Below are 20,674 nucleotides of genomic sequence, written 5' to 3' on the forward strand. Positions count from 1 at the left end.
TGCCGTTCTCCGCCCTTCATCTGCCCGTGTCATGCCGTTCTCCCCCCTTCATCTGCCGCAATGTCATGCCGTTCTCCTCCCTTCATCTGCCCCAGTGTCATGCTGTTCTCTCCCCCTTCATTTGCCCCAGTGTTATGCTGTTCTCCCCCTCTTCATCTGCCCCAGTGTCATGCCGTTCTCCCCCCTCCATCTGCCCCAGTGTCATGCTGTTCTCTCCCCCTCTATCTGTCCCAGTGCCATGCCGTTCTCCCCCTCCATCTGCCCCAGTGTCATGCTGTTCTCCCCCCCTTCATCTGCCCCAGTGTCATGCCATTCTCCCCCCTTCATTTGCCCCAGTGTCATGCTGTTCTCCCCCTCTTCATCTGCCCCAGTGTCATGCCGTTCTCCCCCCTCCATCTGCCCCAGTGTCATGCTGTTCTCTCCCCCTCTATCTGTCCCAGTGCCATGCCATTCTCCCTCCCTTCATCTGCCCTAGTGTCATGCCATTCTCCCCCCTTCATCTGCCCCAGTGTCATGCCATTCTCCCCCCTTCATCTGCCCCAGTGTCATGCTGTTCTCCCCCCCTCCATCTGCCCCAGTGTCATGCCGTTCTCCCCCTCCATCTGCCCCAGTGTCATGCTGTTCTCCCCCCCTCCATCTGCCCCAGTGTCATGCCGTTCTCACGTTCTCTCACACACACACACACACACACTCACCATTCCTCATTCCCCCGCAGCTCTCTCCCTCATACACATATTGTAGCCGCGATGTGATGACGTCACATCGCGGCTACAAATGCCAGAGCTCAGTGTTAAAGCAGGACCTGAGCTGTGACAGCTCCTGCTTTAAACGCCTATGTATTTAGCTCATCGGCGTCCTACCGCCGATGAGCCGAATACATAGGCATTTAAAGCAGGAGCTGTCAGCTCCTGCTTTAACGCTGAGCTCAGTTGGAATCTGGACATGCCGACCGGGACCATTTTGTTATGTCCCGGCCGCGCCGCGGGGCCCCGCTAAGCGCGGGGCCCCGGGCGGTTGCCCGGCTCGCCCGGCCCTGGATCCGCCCCTGCTAACAGGCGCAGCACAACCAAAACAGAAAACAGGAATTTGAGGAGATGAAAAGTGGAGTAGTGAGGAAAGGGTATCACAGGACAGGAGCAAAAATAAACCTGAAGCCCTAAACAAAATCTCACTAATACAAAAACAGTGACAGGCAACCAGAAATGCAGGACAGGGGTTGAGTCTGTTGAGGGTAAAACAGACTCTGACACAAGACAAAACTCACACCACTTCCAAATCAGCTCCTGAGACCGTGCAACTCCACAAACCATTCCTACTATACTGGGCCAAGAATCCTAGCTGGTAACAACAAAAACCGGTGAGGACTAAAGCCAGCAGTCAGCCTTTTACAGACCCCGGAAATACTTGATAGATTGATGACAATGTCAAACACCTGAATCTCGCATCTACTGAGACACCAAACTATATATATATACAGTCCTATGAAAAAGTTTGGGCACCCCTATTAATCTTAATCATTTTTTGTTCTAAATATTTTGGTGTTTGCAACAGCCATTTCAGTTTGATATATCTAATAACTGATGGACACAGTAATATTTCAGGATTGAAATGAGGTTTATTGTACTAACAGAAAATGTGCAATATGCATTAAACCAAAATTTGACCGGTGCAAAAATATGGGCACCCTTATCATTTTATTGATTTGAATTCCCCTAACTACTTTTTACTGACTTACTGAAGCACAAAATTGGTTTTGTAACCTCAGTGAGCTTTGAACTTCATAGCCAGATGTATCCAATCATAAGAAAAGGTATTTAAGGTGGCCAATTGCAAGTTGATCTCCTATTTGAATCTCCTCTGAAGAGTGGCATCATGGGCTACTCAAAACAACTCTCAAATGATCTGAAAACAAAGATTGTTCAACATAGTTGTTCAGGGGAAGGATACAAAAAGTTGTCTCAGAGATTTAACCTGTCAGTTTCCACTGTGAGGAACATAGTAAGGAAATGGAAGACCACAGGGACAGTTCTTGTTAAGCCCAGAAGTGGCAGGCCAAGAAAAATATCAGAAAGGCAGAGAAGAAGAATGGTGAGAACAGTCAAGGACAATCCACAGACCACCTCCAAAGAGCTGCAGCATCATCTTGCTGCAGATGGTGTCACTGTGCATCAGTCAGCAATACAGCGCACTTTGCACAAATAGAAGCTGTATGGGAGAGTGATGAGAAAGAAGCCGTTTCTGCACGTACGCCACAAATAGAGTTGCCTGAGGTATGAAAAAGCACATTTGGACAAGGCAGCTTCATTTTGGAAACAAAAATTGAGTTGTTTGGTTATAAAAAAAGGCGTTATGCATGGCGTCCAAAAAGAAACAGCATTCCAAGAAAAACACATGCTACCCACTGTAAAATTTGGTGGAGGTTCCATCATGCTTTGGGGCTGTGTGGCCAATGCCGGCATCGGGAATCTTGTTAAAGTTGAGAGTCGCATGGATTCCACTCAGTATCAGCAGATTCTTGAGAACAATGTTCGAGAATCAGTGACGAAGTTGAAGTTACGCCGGGGATGGATATTTCAGCAAGACAATGATCCAAAACACCGCTCCAAATCGACTCAGGCATTCATGCAGAGGAACAATTACAATGTTCTGGAATGGCCATCCCAGTCCCCAGACCTGAATATCATTGAACATCTGTGGGATGATTTGAAGCGGGCTGTCCATGCTCGGCGACCATCTAACTTAACTGAACTTGAATTGTTTGTCCAAAATACCTTTATCCAGGATCCAGGAACTGATTAAAAGCTACAGGAAGCGACTAGAGGCTGTTATCTTTGCAAAAGGAGGATCTACTAAATATTAATGTCACTTTTCTGTTGAGGTGCCCATACTTTTGCACAGGTCAAATTTTGGTTTAATGCATATTGCACATTTTCTGTTAGTACAATAAACCTCATTTCAATCCTGAAATATTACTGTGTCCATCAGTTATTAGATATATCAAACTGAAATGGCTGTTATAAACACCAAAATATTTAGAACTAAAAATGATTAAGATTAATAGGGGTGCCCAAACTTTTTCATAGGACTGTATATATATATATATATATATATATATATATATATATATATATATATATATATACATACACTGTATACAATGAGGCAGATACTCAACCACCAAGTGAACAGCTCAGTGGCAAAGAGAATTACCAGAGAGCTACAGGACACCAGCCCAAATCTCCAGATAAACACCACCAGCAAACACGCAACAAGAAACACAACTCAGATCCTGGCGCTTTTGTTTATAAAAAAAAAATGCATCAAAGACAAAAAATACTCTTCCGTTTTTAAACTAGAAATTTTGGAAGATAATATTTTCATATATTTTTTTTTCAAGCTATGCAACTCTTCGGTTATTTCAGTATATTGTCAATAGATGCCAAAATGTTCACTGACAATTGGTTTGCTTTTATTTATTTTTTATTTTATTTTATTTTATTTTTATCATACTGAAACATTTGTTGTTCCTTTATTTCCTCTTGGGGTGGGCATTTCCATATCTGTGTACCACAATGGATAACTAGTTTTTCAAAACAACATGATTTATGATATTCTATCACACTATGCCAATCCTATGGTGCAACCATCCAGTGGTTGTGTTGTCATGAGATGATACATGGTGCTATATGTTTGCGGTTGTTTACTTATCTTTTATGTTTCTTCATTGTAGGATGGGCTCTTTTTATGCTCCTGGACTGATAGGAATCAATGTGCTCAGGTTGCTGACCTCTATGTATTTCCAATGCTGGGCGGTTATGAGTAGTAATGTTCCACATGAACGTGTTTTTAAAGCTTCTAAATCAAATAATTTCTACATGGGACTTCTTCTGCTCATCCTTTTTTTGAGTCTACTGCCGGTAGCCTACACGATCATGTCTCTCCCGCCCTCATTTGACTGTGGACCTTTCAGGTACAATAGCATAAGTGATAGCATATTAATGTTATTTATTAATGTTTTTTGTTAGGATCAGAATTAGAGATTAACGAGTAGTATTGGATCGAATACCTCCCCTGCATAGATATTGGTGTGAAAAAAAGCACCAGGGAAGGTGGGAGGGGAATCAAATTTTTACAGCATTTACCACGTGGTATTCGACCAAGTACAGCAATGACTATGCAGGGGAGATATTTGATCCAATACTACTCGCTCATCTCTAATCAGAATAATATTGTGATTGAGCTCTCTTCACATCTGCATGGTGACTTCCATTATAAACTCAGCACCAGACCCATTATATGATGGATACCAACAGTGTCCGAAATACCTCACTGACTTATAATTGGTCCTGTTCTAGTTCTTTTGTTGTGTCCGTCAAATATAACACTGCACTGCATGCATTACTATTCCTACTGACAATGCTAATGGAATGAGCAATGGTACCTCCAACACTATTGTGAACACAACCTAATACATGGTTTGTAACTTGCTTTAATACAATATTAATTGATTTTTGTTGTCAGAATGGGCAATGTCCACTGATCTACTGATACGGTTGTTTTTATCCTAAAGCTGTATCTTCGGTATGTCTGTATAAAACTAAAATTGACCACAGGCAGTCGGACAACTATGCAAATTCTGTGTTTAATCTGACACAAAGCTCTAGCCCTTTTTTTTTATCTAGCCCTATATTCTCTTTTTACAGTGAAAGTGTTAAAGGATATTTCTTCTAGGGAGCTGCTTGTGATGTTTCTCATGTTCCTCTGTGCTATATATTTAAAGTAACACTTTCTTGCTCCTAGTGGGAAAAAGAGAATGTTTGATGTTATCCAAGAAACAATGGAAAATGACTTCCCACCATTTGTTGGCAAAATACTCAGTTCTATAGCAAATCCTGGACTAATTATACCAGCCATTCTCCTTATGATGTAAGTAGTGATATTTACAACCTTAGCAGGTTTACTGAAAGGATTATTATAGTAAATGATATCAGTTTTGGTGGGGCTCTATTAGTAAATATCCTTTATGATTTGATCATTCATATGTATTACACTGACAGGTTATCAGCACAATGTTTCTGGAACTAGTATTAGTGATATGTTATTTTTGATCCCTTAAAGGGAAGGATATGGGATCCTTCTTAAAGGGATTGTGTGGGGAATATTTTTTTTTTTACTATGCATTCACTGCAATGTATAAACATACTTATTGCATAGGATATGGACCCCCAGCCCAATGATATTTAACTTTGTAGAGTGTAGCAGGTGGAGTCCCTTTCTTCAGCCTCTACTGCAGCAGCTCCGTCTTCCTGTGACACCACCAACTCTGCTTTTCTCCAGCTGCAGGTCCATAGAGTACAGCAGAGTCAGTCATGTGATCAAAAGTTAGAGTGTCAGCAGTGAAGGCTGAGGAATGACACTTCCAACCTCATTGATGCGCTCTGTAATGATAACCATTAGGGCATCAGAGAAACTTCTATACAGTAAGCAAGGTTTTTTTTGTTTTTTTTTAAAAGAAGTTCTTTATTTCCGGATTTGCATTACATGACAAATTACATGGGGATGGCAATGCATCCAGAAGAAAGGATGGGTAAAATAAACAATTCACCAAATTAATAAAATATTTCCAGGGAACAGGCACTAAATGTCACAGTATTCTCACTCATGATACTTGCTATCATTTAGGTCAAACAGAATACAGCATCTATTATGACATACACTGACCGGCCACTTTATTAGGTACACCTGTCCAACTGCTCGTTAACACTTAATTTCTAATCAGCCAATCACATGGCGGTAACTCAGTGCATTTAGGCATGTAGACATGGTCAAGACAATCTCCTGCAGTTCAAACCGAGCATCAGTATGGGGAAGAAAGGTGATTTGAGTGCCTTTGAACATGGCATGGTTGTTGGTGCCAGAAGGGCTGGTCTGAGTATTTCAGAAACTGCTGATCTACTGGGATTTTCACGCACAACCATCTCTAGGGTTTACAGAGAATGGTCCGAAAAAGAAAAAACATCCAGTGAGCGGCAGTTCTGTGGGCGGAAATGCGTTGTTGATGCCAGAGGTCAGAGGAGAATGGCCAGACTGGTTCGAGCTGATAGAAAGGTAACAGTGACTCAAATAGCCACCCATTACAACCAAGGTAGCCAGAAGAGCATCTCTGAACGCACAGTACGTCGAACTTTGAGGCAGATGGGCTACAGCAGCAGAAGACCACACCGGGTGCCACTCCTTTCAGCTAAGAACAGGAAACTGAGGCTACAATTTGCACAAGCTCATCGAAATTGGACAATTGAAGATTGGAAAAACGTTGCCTGGTCTGATGAGTCTCGAGTTCTGCTGCGACATTCGGATGGTAGGGTCAGTATTTGGCGTCAACAACATGAAAGCATGGATCCATCCTGCCTTGTATCAACGGTTCAGGCTGGTGGTGGTGGTGGTGTCATGGTGTGGGGAATATTTTCTTGGCACTCTTTGGGCCCCTTGGTACCAATTGAGCATCGTTGCAACGCCAAAGCCTACCTGAGTATTGTTGCTGACCATGTCCATCCCTTTATGACCACAATGTACCCAACATCTGATGGCTACTTTCAGCAGGATAATGCGCCATGTCATAAAGCTGGAATCATCTCAGATTGGTTTCTTGAACATGACAATGAGTTCACTGTACTCCAATGGCCTCCACAGTCACCAGATCTCAATCCAATAGAGCATCTTTGGGATGTGGTGGAACGGGAGATTCGCATCATGGATGTGCAGCCGACAAATCTGCGGCAACTGTGTGATGGCATCATGTCAATATGGACCAAAATCTCTGAGGAATTCTTCCAGCACCTTGTTGAATCTATGCCACGAAGAATTGAGGCAGTTCTGAAGGCAAAAGGGGGTCCAACCCGTTACTAGCATGGTGTACCTAATAAAGTGGCCGGTGAGTGTATCTCCAGTGTGTATCTAGGAGTATTAGGGTATTGAGTCTGTGTGTCTTTGGTCAGGATGGTAGGGTGTGTTGGCATCATGGCCAAATCGCAGTGGCCAGTAGTCAGGTCTGTTTGAGGATACCCAGGGTTCCCTTGAGGTTTTCAGAGTGATACCAGGAGGTTTGCTGATATTTAGACATTATATCAGGGATCTCATCATTTGTTGAGGTGATGGGTGAATTTTTTGGCCTCAATTCTATCTGTAAATAAGTATTTTTTTTACATCTGTAAATTTATTCAATTTCTAGTAATTATAAGTATTGTGATACTTTGTAGTGTCTTGTTCAGCAAGCTGGGGGGTGTAGTGGTTTTGACTGATAAGGAATATAGGAAGTGAAAAGAAGAGACAGCAGGCAAAGCTGCTGAAACAGGGAGATGGGAAAATACCGATCATATAATATCTACATTCTTCTAGAGAATGTACTCAGTGTTATCTGTGTGTTTACATAGAGAGATAACCGACAGGGCTTTACAGCAAACTGTAATTAGCAAAGATAGATAGATAACAGTGAGAGCATTGAGTGACATCATTTGTGACTGTATTATCACACAGGTCCATCTCTATAAAATTGACCAATAAGGCCAATCAGTGGCCTCAGGAAGAGGACCTGTGATGTCACAGGTAGTCATATTCAGGGCCTTTGCTAATTGGCCACAGTGGTCCCATGACTGCCTTGGCCAATCAGCAGCTTCAGCAGAACTCTGGTAGAGATCCGCTGGAACAGAAGAACTGGGATGCGCAGGAGAACACTGGAGCATCGGGGACAGAGGAGTATGCATTTTTTAAAATTTTTCACTGCCCCTGGCTTTTGTCTGTTTTTGCCTTGGCAACTCCTTTAAATCTATAGGATCCCCTTTCACTGAATGTTTTACTTTATCACACCATTGTTGGTATACTCTTGTCTTGGGACTTTCTCTTGCATCAGAAAGTCCCATGAGTTTGAAATTTCTGAGATACAGTCCCCAAATTGTCTAATACAAATGACCAAAACTTAATTTTATGCTGGACTCCATAGTCATGTGTTTAATTTCCACACAAAACGTGAAAAGGCAGACCATTAGCAAGCCCAAAATGGTGTAATTGACAAAATCCAATTCTTCCTTTAAAAAACAAGTCTCTGTACAGCTATGTAAAAAGAAAAATATTTTCTGTGGTCTTTGTACGTGAACTATGAGAATGTATCCCATAACATTTATAATGTTGATTTATGTATACACATCAAATATATGTCTTCCAGATTAGCAATCTATTACCTCAATGCTGTATCAAAAGCCTATCAGCAAGCAAACATAGATTTGAAGAAGAAAATGCAGATGGTAAGCTCTTATTATATTGAATGATAAATATCCCAAAGAGAGACATTTTTAATTCTAAGAAGCAAAATGAAGACAACTTGGAAAGACAAAAAATCTGCATGATTTTTCTTTCCTCCAATTGAGAAATTAGTCAAGCATTTGTTATTTTACGGAACATTACACAAGGTCTGCCAAAGTCAATTAGGCTTAAATATTTAGCATGTGCCTAATTTAGATGTAATAGATTTTCACATGGAGTTAATAAGAAAAGACCATAACTTCTACTTGTCATATATTTCAGCTGTAATCCTGTTATCTTCTAATTGCACGGAGATCTAACCAAAATTTCCATCCCCAGCAAAGGGAAGAGGAAAAAAATAAGCGAAATAACAATACACAAGCTAATTCTGTTTTGAGAGATCTAGAAGAATTACTTCCCCCAAGTGCCAGAAATGCCATCAGGCTACAAAATGCAGCAACAGGTAAGAAAACCAAAACTGGAGGGTGTTTATGTGCATTTCAGTTGTTGGAACCATGTTTGTTAGATGCATTAATATTATTACAAAACATTCTCATTGCACTGATATACCATGGTAACCTAAACTAAACCTAAACTAAACCCAAACTAAACCGAAACCTGAACTAAAGGGAACCTATCATTCATCTTGGCTTCAGTCAGACTATATGCACAGTTGGGGGAAAGGACCCATCCCACCGTTCTCAGAATTTTAAGGGGTCTCATTGGCCAGACTCCCATCGATTTTGTATTTATCCTGTATATTATGGATAAATACTTAAAGGGGTTTTCCAGGCAAAAAATGTTAAAAAAAATAATAATAATAATCTATTGGTGCTATTAATGGGTTAATAAATGTACCTATATACTTTTTAGTGTGTTTTGAGTGATTTCTGGGGGTCTCTGGGGGCCCTGGTGTCTCCTACTTTTGTTTAACCTTCTGCTTCCTGTTATGTAACTTCCTAACCCCTCTCACCTCTTTCCTCCCTCCCATACACCCCCTCCCTGTCTAGCTATCCTTCCTATCCTAGCTATCCTATGTGTCCTACCTTACCTACTCAGCCCAACCCCCGACCCATATTACATACTTACCTTCTTTCCCATGAGACGGCCTCTTCTCCTGTACTGTGTGCACACTCCTTCTCCAGAGTCATCTGTACTGCCTCAATGTGCCTCAAACACCTCAATGCACACACCCTGCCAGTACAGGAGGAAAACTCATCTAACCAGAAGAATCCATGGATGGGTAAGTATGAGTGGAGTGGATGGGGGGAGTTGTAGTGACACTCTTTTTCCAGAAATGGGGAAACGGATTGTCACTAGATTATCAGAAATTGTCCTGTGACCGCCCAAGGGATATGGGTAAATATAATTTTTTTTATTAATAATGTTATGTAGAAAGTAGGAGGGGAAAGGTGTTTAGATTAGTGTAGGGATTTCAAAATATCCTGGACAAAACCTTTAACAAGGCATAACCCATTTAAGGTAAATTTGCATATGCCAGTCTAGGCCTAGGTTCACAGCTGTGCCTGGTCTCCGCCTGGGGATTCCATACCGATTCCACTTTTCTCTCTACATTTTCTGGCCTTTTCAGGAGGAAACCAAAAGTAACTGCTTCCCCAAATCCCCAAGTCGACCCCCCAAATGGAAATCCAAACGCAGATGTGAACCAAGTGTCAGGTTCTTATAATTTGACTTTTCAAAAACAGAAAGCTTAGTGAGTGTTTCTGCACATGGTGGGACCAGTTTAGGGTGGAATAACCACCTCACAGGTTCTCTTTAAAGCGGGTACCTCAATAAAGAGATCTTACCAGGATATTCCATCAATGTTTGATAAGTGGAAAAGCTGAAGATAGACAGCACAGTAATTCCGGAGCTCTCACCTCCCCCTCCCCTATCTGAGGAGCTCCCTTGCTTGTCAGCCCCTCCCTCCCCCTTGAGAGCAGGCAGCTATGTCACTTGGGAAATGAGCAGATAAGCTCAGTGGCCATAGAAACGCAGTGTCAACAATGAAGTGAATAAATTAAGATAGCGGCCAAACAAAGCAGTTTTGATAAAGCAATGTCTTTAGGAAAAGTCTTAAATCCACATAAACTAGCAGTATAGATAGGATGCTTTTCATGAGACAACCCCTTTAAGCAATGTACCCTTCAGTTATTGAGAGACAAATGTTGTTTGTATAATTACTAGTTATATAAGTTATACTCTAAAAAACCAGATATGAACATTTTAGGACAAAAAGCTAAATAATTGCATTTAACAGAGAAAATATCCATGGATTTTTTAAAACTGTTTTATGTTACTTTAACTCTTTTCCTTTCTAAGAGAACCAGGCTAATTCAGGAAACACAAGCATGTATCCAGGTAATGGAGCAACCTCACCAAGTCACACCGCACCAAGAAGAGATGGTCCAATGATGCCAGCGCCACGCATTGCTGTCACCAGTCCCCCTGTGCCAAGACCCATGGGGCCACACATGGGAGGATCACCACGTTTTCCTCACCCACAGGCTTCACATCCTAGATATTAAAGGATTGCACTTTGTTTCATGTTGTAGCACAAAGCTTCATCACAATGGCACCAACTAATATGCAATAAATTTGGTAAAACTTTGGGAAAATAAATGAACTGTTGCCACAATAAGCAGCCATGGATTGTATTAATGAAATCTTTTTGGGACATGTTTTGGAACTGCTTACTTTGAAAACTGATTTTTACAAAAAAAATGTTCCATTTGCATTTTTTTCACCATTGAAGATAATGATTGAAATCAACACAAAAATTGCATCAGAACCTAAAAATGCACAGATGTTTCCACCCTTACTTTTGGCGAGACAGGTTCATATATTTGTGTCATGAGATGACAGGCATTTCGAAAAATGATTTTGTGATACTCATGAGAAATTGTAATTCTTAACTAATTTTGTGCTAAAATATGGATGAATAATTCTCTACGATTGAGTTTTCAATTACAAATGTGAATTAAATTTTTACATATTTAATTACATTAATGCATATGAGTTATTTCTCACTCCAAAAATACCTTATTTTTCTTCCATGTTTTTATATTTTTTCTCAAAAAAGATTTATTTCTTAAACCTTATGTGCTGCCGCATATTCACTGTATTTTCAAGAACATTGCTTTGTCTCAGAAGCTCTGGCTTGTGCATATATGCACATCTTCAGAAGTTATTAAATTAAGTATATGTCATATGTAGTAACGTTTTCCAGGTCACGTTGAACAAATTAGATGCCTGTTAAATGGCTTAAAGCAAAGGAGTCATGATTTAAAATATTTTATGATCATTTATACTGAATATTCTGGAGCCCTTACAATAAAACCAATGTACTATGGATAAATTAGCTGACTCCGAATGACAAATGTGCACATTATTATAAATGTTAGAAGTTTATTGCTGCAAAGCCAACATAGTGGAAGCAGCCTTATCATGATATAGATAACCATATAGCAATATGACTATTTAAACATACATACACACTGTACTTCTACATATACAAAAGTGCATAGAGACACAAACAACGTGCTTGAGATGGTGAACTCACTATACAAGTCACCTTCACTGCCCCATTTACTACACCACAACTAATAGACCTTATGATGAGCCCGCTTGTTGACTTTGATATTTTGCCTCGATGTCCACCTTTTGGCTTTTGAATGGAAGGACGGACTTCATTTCATATTATTCCAACTGTCATGGCACTGACATGATTTGACAATTTTCTTGGCCGGGAGACTGGTATCTACGACCTTCTTCATGTCTGATCCTTGATTTGAACCAATGACCCTTCACTTGGGAATTAACCTAATAACACACTGATATATTACATAACATGAGAACAGGTTGTAAGTTGTAGTCTACAAGAAGAAACAGATTTTCCACCAACAGGAGCAAAACAATGACAAGAATCTGCATAACTAATCATATGCTAAATAGTTGTGAGTTAAATTTATAAATGATATAGCCAAGATGATTGTCTATAAAATGATAGTAGTCTCACATTCAAAGCTGTAGTGAGATATGGAGCTTGAAAGTCAAAACATTGTTGCCCTTTTGGTCTTCAGTGTACTGGCAATATACATAATATATATGGATTGTTCCTGACAACTCTTAGCCATAGGGTTACTAGGGAAAGAATTTAGATCATGTGTCAGTTTCTCAATTCAGTTGCAATAATTTTAAAGTTACCACGTCAACCTAGGAAGCTTTTGCAGTTTCAGGGGTTCCCTGGGCTTGTCCGATCAGCAGCTGAGGAAGTATATAAAGTACTCCTCCATCCTGACCCAGGTTGCCTACTAATTTGGTTCTCTAGTTTGGCTCTGAACCTGATTGTGTGAATTGGAATGCTTTTCTGACCCTTGGCTTGTTTTTTGGTTACTTTTTTGCCTGCTGATTCTGCTATTGATGTTCCCGTTTGGATTTGACCCTTGGCTTTTTATTGAAAATCGGTTTTGTCTCCTGATTCTGACTTTGATGACTTCTGCTGGTTTTGACCCTTTGCCAGAACAATTATTCTCCCATTTATGGTTAGCTCTGTAAATTAATTGCAGGTTCTGGTTTGGTTTCAGTTAGTGGAGAATTTATTTCCTGTATAGTTTCTGGTGGTGATAATTTGGACACCCAAATTCAGCAAAGCCTATCAGGCCTTTCAGCTGGTACTGATGAAGATGTTTGGGAGTCTGTCTCTATCTCGCAGTTGTGTGCCTTTTTTAAATAGCTTGTTCTTCTCCTCTTTGTTATCAGCCAGTTTCATATCATAAGTGACTATAACGCAGTGACTTCTATGCACATGACCGAATTCAGTCTGGGTACTACACACACATACTGTTTTCTATGGATGGGACTCAGTCATGTGCAAGGGCCTTTAGTAAATGGAACACTGATTAATCACCTCTGTACCTTATGGCCATGCGGTAACAGTAAAACCAAGTGACCAAGTGAGATATAGCTAAAATTAATTGGCGTTTTGCTTACTAAGAAATGAATAGCCTTATTCGAAATGCCTTGTGGCAGCTTCCTTAATCACTAGTATCAGGCTGGTTAAGATCACCATCTGGTGGAGTCCTCAGGGCAATTGATTCATTTGCTCACTCTAGAATACAACCTAGCCCCTGACCACATCTCATCAGTTATTTATGTACCATAATATGAAACTATTTTTCAAATCAATAGTTATAAGCCAAAATTATTTTGTGACCCATTTTATTCAATAACTACGAACATGGTTGAAGTATTTTAATTTCCCATGGCTCTTTGAGACTATAAATTATCTTTCTTTTAGGATCTGTAATGCTGAAAGTCATTTTACACTTCTGTAGTTTTAATTGTGTGGTCAGTACCTAAGGAATAGGATTTTTTTCATAACATTTTACCTATTATCATATTACTAAAGTGTTATGTCAAGCAGGTGTTATTAGGAATTTAACACAGATCAATTCTAAAATGCAGTAACTTCTGTGTATAATCTATACCAGTGGTTCCCAAACTGTGGGTTGCAACTCCCTTTGGAGTATAATTGTTTATGGGAGTCCACAGTGGGGCATAATACTGTGTGCAGGGGCCACTATGGGGGATAATACTGTGTGCAGGGGCCACTATGGAGTATAATAGAGCGCGCAGGAATGCGTAGGAGGGGGTCGGTCGAGGTCTTCGGCATTGGTGTCGGTCGGAAAGGGGGGGCCCCATGTCAAAAGTTCGCCTGCCATTCCTAGTTACACCACTGCATTAAGTGACAACTGGAAAACAGATTATATAGACCCCAATTTATTGCTCATGACTTCAACTGTAAATATCTTAAAGGGGTTGTCCAGGAATTACATTTCTGAGCCAGGAGGCCGGAGAAGGTCTCTTCTTCTGCTTGTTTTGGCAGAATTCCTCGCCAAAACTGACTGCTAAGGTCGATCAGTGTCCTCAGCGGTCACAGGCAAGGAGTCGTATACATCACCAGTGAGGTTCCAGGTCATGTGTGGTGAGGACTTGTTTTTTTTATGTTGCACCTTCCCCAACCTCCTGGCCCAGAACTATAATTCCTCGACAACCCCTTCAATAGTTGAAAACCAATGAACACTGCTACATAAAGTCTAACTGCAGCCCTGGCCTGACATAATCCAAAGCCTTGGATGTCAAAGAGTTTTGCTGTCACGCACATTACACATTCCTATTTTTTTCTTACTTGTTATCATCAATATCTCTTTACTTCTCTGAAATGGCAGATGTGTGTCTACCTACGGAGTATGATTCCTGCTAGCATGATGGGATCATTTCATACCTTACAACTGTACCTAATGAAGTGCTAAGACTTACTGATTTCCCCCTTTGCAGTGTTGGAGGCTACATAATTATAACTGAATTTTCTTCAATATTAAGTTGCATTTGTCGGCACTTTTCCTAGGTAGATTGCATTATAAACTTTTTGCTTCCAGGAGAAACTACATAAAATAAATCAAGACCAATGTCTGCCATGCAGGCCCAGGAGAATCCTTGAGATTGATTTTTGTGACAAACTGCAAGCGGTTAGCATATATAATGTAATGAGGGTAGTGGGAAGAGAATACTAAATCCTACCCGGCTTTACTAAGTTTAATGTATGCTACTGTTTATTATATGTCACAGCTTTATCAGTCAATGACATGCCATAGCCACATTTATAATACAAAAGGGGCAAAAGGCAAAGACAATGAAAAATAAGTCTGCAATTGTAATCATATTATTAAAAAATTCAGTCTATTTAAAGGGGCATCCTGAGATTTTCAAATTGATCACCTATCTTTAAGATAGGGCAACAGTATCAGATTGGTGGAGTTTGACCCTCCCACTATCGGCAGGCTGAAGGTGCCGCAGCACTCCGGTGTAGTGACTGTGACTGGTATAGTTCTATTCATGTGAATGTGAAGGTTCAAGTTACTCGCATAGATGACCTCAGTCACTAAATAGAGACCGCAAGGCTCGCTTGTGATCTGGGACCATAGTCAGCTGATCAGTGGAGTATAAGGTGTTGGACCCCCATTTATCTGATACATATGAGCTATCCTAAGAAAAGGTTATCAATACAAAAATCATTTAATTAATTATTTTGACATAATTGCAGTTGCAATTTTTACCTAGACACACTAGCTTATTTGGTGTTATTTGGAGAGTTGGCACACAATAAAAACTGCAATCCTACGAAATTGTTAAAGTGCTGTAGAATAGTTTTAAAAGAAAAACTTCAGTGCCTCCAAATTCATATTTCTAGTAAAATCTTTGTACTTTCTGAAATATTTAATATTTTAATAACTGATGTCCTGACCTATTTTGAGCTTTGAGATCAATGAGAGGGACTGTATGTAGCATTGTTCCTCACTCCCAAGTTATAGAGGGAGTGACTACTATGCATAACTATACCACTTAGGGCTAGTTCACACGGGGCAAAATGGTCAGGATTTCTGCCGCCTCCCATTGAAATCAATAGGAGCCGGTCATTTCCGTGGTAAAAAGAAGCGAGCCATGCTTTCTTGAGGCGAATTCCGCAGCTGATTCAGTCACGGCATCCGCCTCGCGACACCACACTCCGGACTAGAGCCATTCATTTGGGCCTAATCCGGAGCGGAAAACCGTGACGGGATGTCGGGGCACTGCACCAGCATCCCATCGCGTCAGCCGCGACGGAATGTGTTCACGCGGAACCCCATGTGAGCCAGCCCTTACATATGGAGACAATGCTATTACTATGTGTGATGAAAGAACCCCAATTGAATATGTCTTTAGTGAATTATATTGTTTATGTATGTATCATCATTGAATTGTAGTGTTTATTTATGTATCATCAGTGTATTACATTTTTATGTGTGTATATATGTATTGTCTGGAATTAGTTAGAAGTGAGACAATTATCTTCCTGTGACCACAGGATCAAATCTCCTGACCAGATCTTATGACCAGGTCTGAGCACAGTACGCTCTTTGAAGTCATGCAGAGCAGACCATGTGTAGTGCTATAATGAATTCCTGTCACTATCAGAGGGGGATTGTAACCAAAAATTGACCTTAGAAGTCCAAAGGTACTCAGCCAGGCAGAGATGAAGCAGTTCATCTCTCACCTCATGAAGGGGGAAAAAGAAGGCACTCTTATATGGGTTGTGCCAGAATAGGATCCAGGTGCTCACTATTACAAAGATTGTGGTTTCTGGAAGAACTATGTCACACCTTAGGAGTCAGACACAAGCTGAGTGTGGCCGTCCAATCTGAGATCCTCCAAGCTTCATGAAAACAAAATGATTCTAAGGACTGGTTCACACTAGCGCTTGTATTCCATCTGGAAGGAGTCCGCATGGACACCACCCGAACGAAATACAATTGCAATTGGAAGCGATGTGCTGTCAAAGAACTCGGACCACATAGACTATAATGGGCTCCGTGTGCTTGCCGCTCAATGCTCGCACAAATGATTCGCGCGGCAAGCACACGGAGCCCATTATAGTCTATGGGGTCCGTGTGCTTTGACAGCACATCGCTTCCAATTGCGATTGTATTCCATCCGGAGGGTGTCCATGCGGACTCCTTTCGGACGGAATACAAATGCTAGTGTGAACCAACCCTAACTCACAAGGTGTTTCTGTCTTTTTCCGCCCATTTTGTCACCATTATTTGTCTTGTTTTAGATATACACACTGAACCCTTGGGTATACAACTTAATTATTTGTGTTTGCTTTAGGAACCCATTACCTTTTTAAAGTGTGTTTGCTGAATGACTTCTGTGAGCAGTGAGTGTGTTTCCTGGGATCCTATTGGTCCAGAATACAATAGGTGGTGGCAGCATAAATTTAGGTCGTACAGACTGAGTTGAGGTGTGATTTTTGCTCAATATCTAGTGAAGACTAAGTATAAGATTAAGATAATGCACTGAATTAACCCCAGTGGCACCCACATCACAGGATTGGATGGTCTGTATGTGACACTATGTATGTCAACACTATTTACAAGTCTGCAATACTAACTTTATTGAGGATAGAGGGAGACGGTATTATCTGTGCCTACGTTATTTACAAGTAGAGAAGGAGGCAGTAATATCTGTGCAAACATAACTAACGCTAGGTTCACACCTGCGTTCGGGTCTCCGTTCTGTGATTTCCGTCTTCTGCATGCCAGAAGACGGAAAGCACAGACCGGGTCCGGCCGTGAGCGGCGGTGAGCGTTTTATGCTCTCCTCCACGAAACCGTTTTTTTTTAAATCCGGACACAGAGTACTGCATGTCCGACTCTGGGTCCGGATTATAAAACCCGGTTTTGCGGCGGAGAGCGCAAAACGCTCACTGCCGCTCACGGCCGGACATCTTTCTCACCCGTTCAAATGAATGGGTGAGAAAGCCTCCTGCAGGTTTTCGTATCCTGCTCTGTTTTATGCAGGAAACGGAAACCTGCAGTACGGAGAGCAGAACGCAGTGTGAACGAGCCCTTACAGGGACATAGAGAGAGGCAATACTATTTGCATGTATATCAATTACATGGAGAGACAGTGAGGCAGCTCTATATGTGCTTACAAGCGATGAGTGAACCTCTCAGGAGTCATTTAATTTCTGGTTCAGGTGACTCAAGGCCTAGATTGGTTTTGAGTCAAGCAAGTTGAGTATGAACCAGACCTTAATTTGCTTAAAACATAGTGTATAACTCCAAGGAACCTATCGATCCAATTTCTAGTTTTTTAAGGCAAACACAGCTGAAGTTATGCCAAAGTGAAATTATTAATAGGTGGAGGCTATTCATTCATATTCGCCTTCACTTACCTCTTTTGGGCCCCCTTGTAGCATCCAGCAATCTCTCAGTCTCCTGGTGATGTCATGTGCCCAGGGTCATTGCTGAGGACTTTGATTGGGTCTCAGCGGCGACATGGGCACACCGAGTGTCATGACGTCATGACGCTTGGTGAGCCCATGTGACTGCTGGTGGTACCAATCACAGGCCTCAGCAGTGATCCCAGGCACATTACATCACCAGGAGAGGGCCAAAAGAGGTAAGGGAACATAAACATGAATGTTTTTGATTCTTTTATTACCTCTGCTGGGCCACCACCTATTATACTCTTGGGGTCTGAAGACACCCTAGAATTATTATTAGAGATGAGCGAACAGTGTTCTATCGAACTCATGTTCGATCGGATATTAGGCTGTTCGGCATGTTCGAATCGAATCGAACACCGCGTGGTAAAGTGCGCCATTACTCGATTCCCCTCCCACCTTCCCTGGCGCCTTTTTTTGCTCCAATAACAGCGCAGGGTAGGTGGGACAGGAACTACGACACCGGTGACGTTGAGAAAAGTAGGCAAAACCCATTGGCTGCCGAAAACATGTGACCTCTAATTTAAAAGAACAGCGCCGCCCAGGTTCGCGTCATTCTGAGCTTGCAATTCACCGAGGACGGAGGTTTCCGTCCAGCTAGCTAGGGCTTAGATTCTGGGTAGGCAGGGACAGGCTAGGATAGGAAGGAGAAGACAACCACAACAGCTCTTGTAAGAGCTAAATTCCAGGGAGAAGCTTGTCAGTGTAACGTGGCACTGACGGGCTCAATCGCCGCAACCCAGCTTTCCCAGGATCCTGAATGGAATACACTGTCAGTGTATTCCCGTATACCCGATATATACCCCGATACCCGTTCCAACGGTGTGCCCCCCCACCTTCACCCCAGAAATACCCTGCAAGTCCCCTAGCAATAGAATTGGGGCTATATACACCCACAATTTTTACTACTGGTATACAGTGCCATTGTCTGACTGGGAATTCAAAGAATATATTGGGAATACAAATACCCTCATTTCTTGCTACTGCCATATAGTGCCAGTGTCTGACTGGGAATTCAAAGAATATATTGGGGTTACGTGCACCCACAATTTTTACTACTGGTATACAGTGCCATTGTCTGACTGGGAATTCAAAGAATATATTGGGAATACAAATACCCTCATTTCTTGCTACTGCCATATAGTGCCAGTTTCTGACTGGTAATTCAAAGAATATATTGGGGTTACGTGCACCCACAATTTTTACTACTGGTATACAGTGCCATTGTCTGACTGGGAATTCAAAGAGTATATTGGGAATACAAATACCCTCATTTCTTGCTACTGCCATATAGTGCCAGTGTCTGACTGGGAATTCAAAGAATATATTGGGGTTACGTGCACCCACAATTTTTACTACTGGTATACAGTGCCATTGTCTGACTGGGAATTCAAAGAATATATTGGGGTTATAAATACCCTCATTTCTTGCTACTGCCATATAGTGCCAGTTTCTGACTGGTAATTCAAAGAATATATTGGGGTTACGTGCACCCACAATTTTTACTACTGGTATACAGTGCCATTGTCTGACTGGGAATTCAAAGAATATATTGGGAATACAAATACCCTCATTTCTTGCTACTGCCATATAGTGCCAGTGTCTGACTGGGAATTCAAAGAATATATTGGGGTTACGTGCACCCACAATTTTTACTACTGGTATACAGTGCCATTGTCTGACTGGGAATTCAAAGAGTATATTGGGAATACAAATACCCTCATTTCTTGCTACTGCCATATAGTGCCAGTGTCTGACTGGGAATTCAAAGAATATATTGGGGTTACGTGCACCCACAATTTTTACTACTGGTATACAGTGCCATTGTCTGACTGGGAATTCAAAGAATATATTGGGGTTATAAATACCCTCATTTCTTGCTACTGCCATATAGTGCCAGTTTCTGACTGGTAATTCAAAGAATATATTGGGGTTACGTGCACCCACAATTTTTACTACTGGTATACAGTGCCATTGTCTGACTGGGAATTCAAAGAGTATATTGGGAATACAAATACCCTCATTTCTTGCTACTGCCATATAGTGCCAGTGTCTGACTGGGAATTCAAAGAATATATTGGGGTTACGTGCACCCACAATTTTTACTACTGGTATACAGTGCCATTGTCTGACTGGGAATTCAAAGAATATATTGGGGTTATAAATACCCTCATTTCTTGCTACTGCCATATAGTGCCAGTTTCTGACTGGTAATTCAAAGAATATATTGGGGTTACGTGCACCCACAATTTTTACTACTGGTATACAGTGCCATTGTCTGACTGGGAATTCAAAGAATATATTGGGAATACAAATACCCTCATTTCTTGCTACTGCCATATAGTGCCAGTTTCTGACTGGTAATTCAAAGAATATATTGGGGTTACGTGCACCCACAATTTTTACTACTGGTATACAGTGCCATTGTCTGACTGGGAATTCAAAGAATATATTGGGGTTATAAATACCCTCATTTCTTGCTACTGCCATATAGTGCCAGTTTCTGACTGGTAATTCAAAGAATATATTGGGGTTACGTGCACCCACAAT

At 41.2% G+C, this 20,674-nt stretch overlaps 1 protein-coding gene across 1 annotated transcript in view; it reads left to right on the top strand.

Annotated features, from left to right (window-relative positions):
* The window catches only part of TMC2 (transmembrane channel like 2), a 73,310-nt gene extending 62,487 nt beyond the window's left edge, over positions 1–10,823 (top strand). The window contains exons 18-22 of the mRNA XM_075271995.1: positions 3,731–3,970; positions 4,801–4,926; positions 8,219–8,297; positions 8,635–8,758; positions 10,618–10,823. Of these exons, the coding sequence (XP_075128096.1) occupies positions 3,731–3,970; positions 4,801–4,926; positions 8,219–8,297; positions 8,635–8,758; positions 10,618–10,823 (775 nt within the window). The remainder of the gene's footprint in view (positions 1–3,730; positions 3,971–4,800; positions 4,927–8,218; positions 8,298–8,634; positions 8,759–10,617) is intronic.
* The last annotated feature ends 9,851 nt before the right edge of the window (positions 10,824–20,674 follow it).

This window comes from Leptodactylus fuscus, chromosome 4 (assembly GCF_031893055.1).
Source record: "Leptodactylus fuscus isolate aLepFus1 chromosome 4, aLepFus1.hap2, whole genome shotgun sequence".
Lineage (NCBI taxonomy): Eukaryota > Metazoa > Chordata > Amphibia > Anura > Leptodactylidae > Leptodactylus > Leptodactylus fuscus.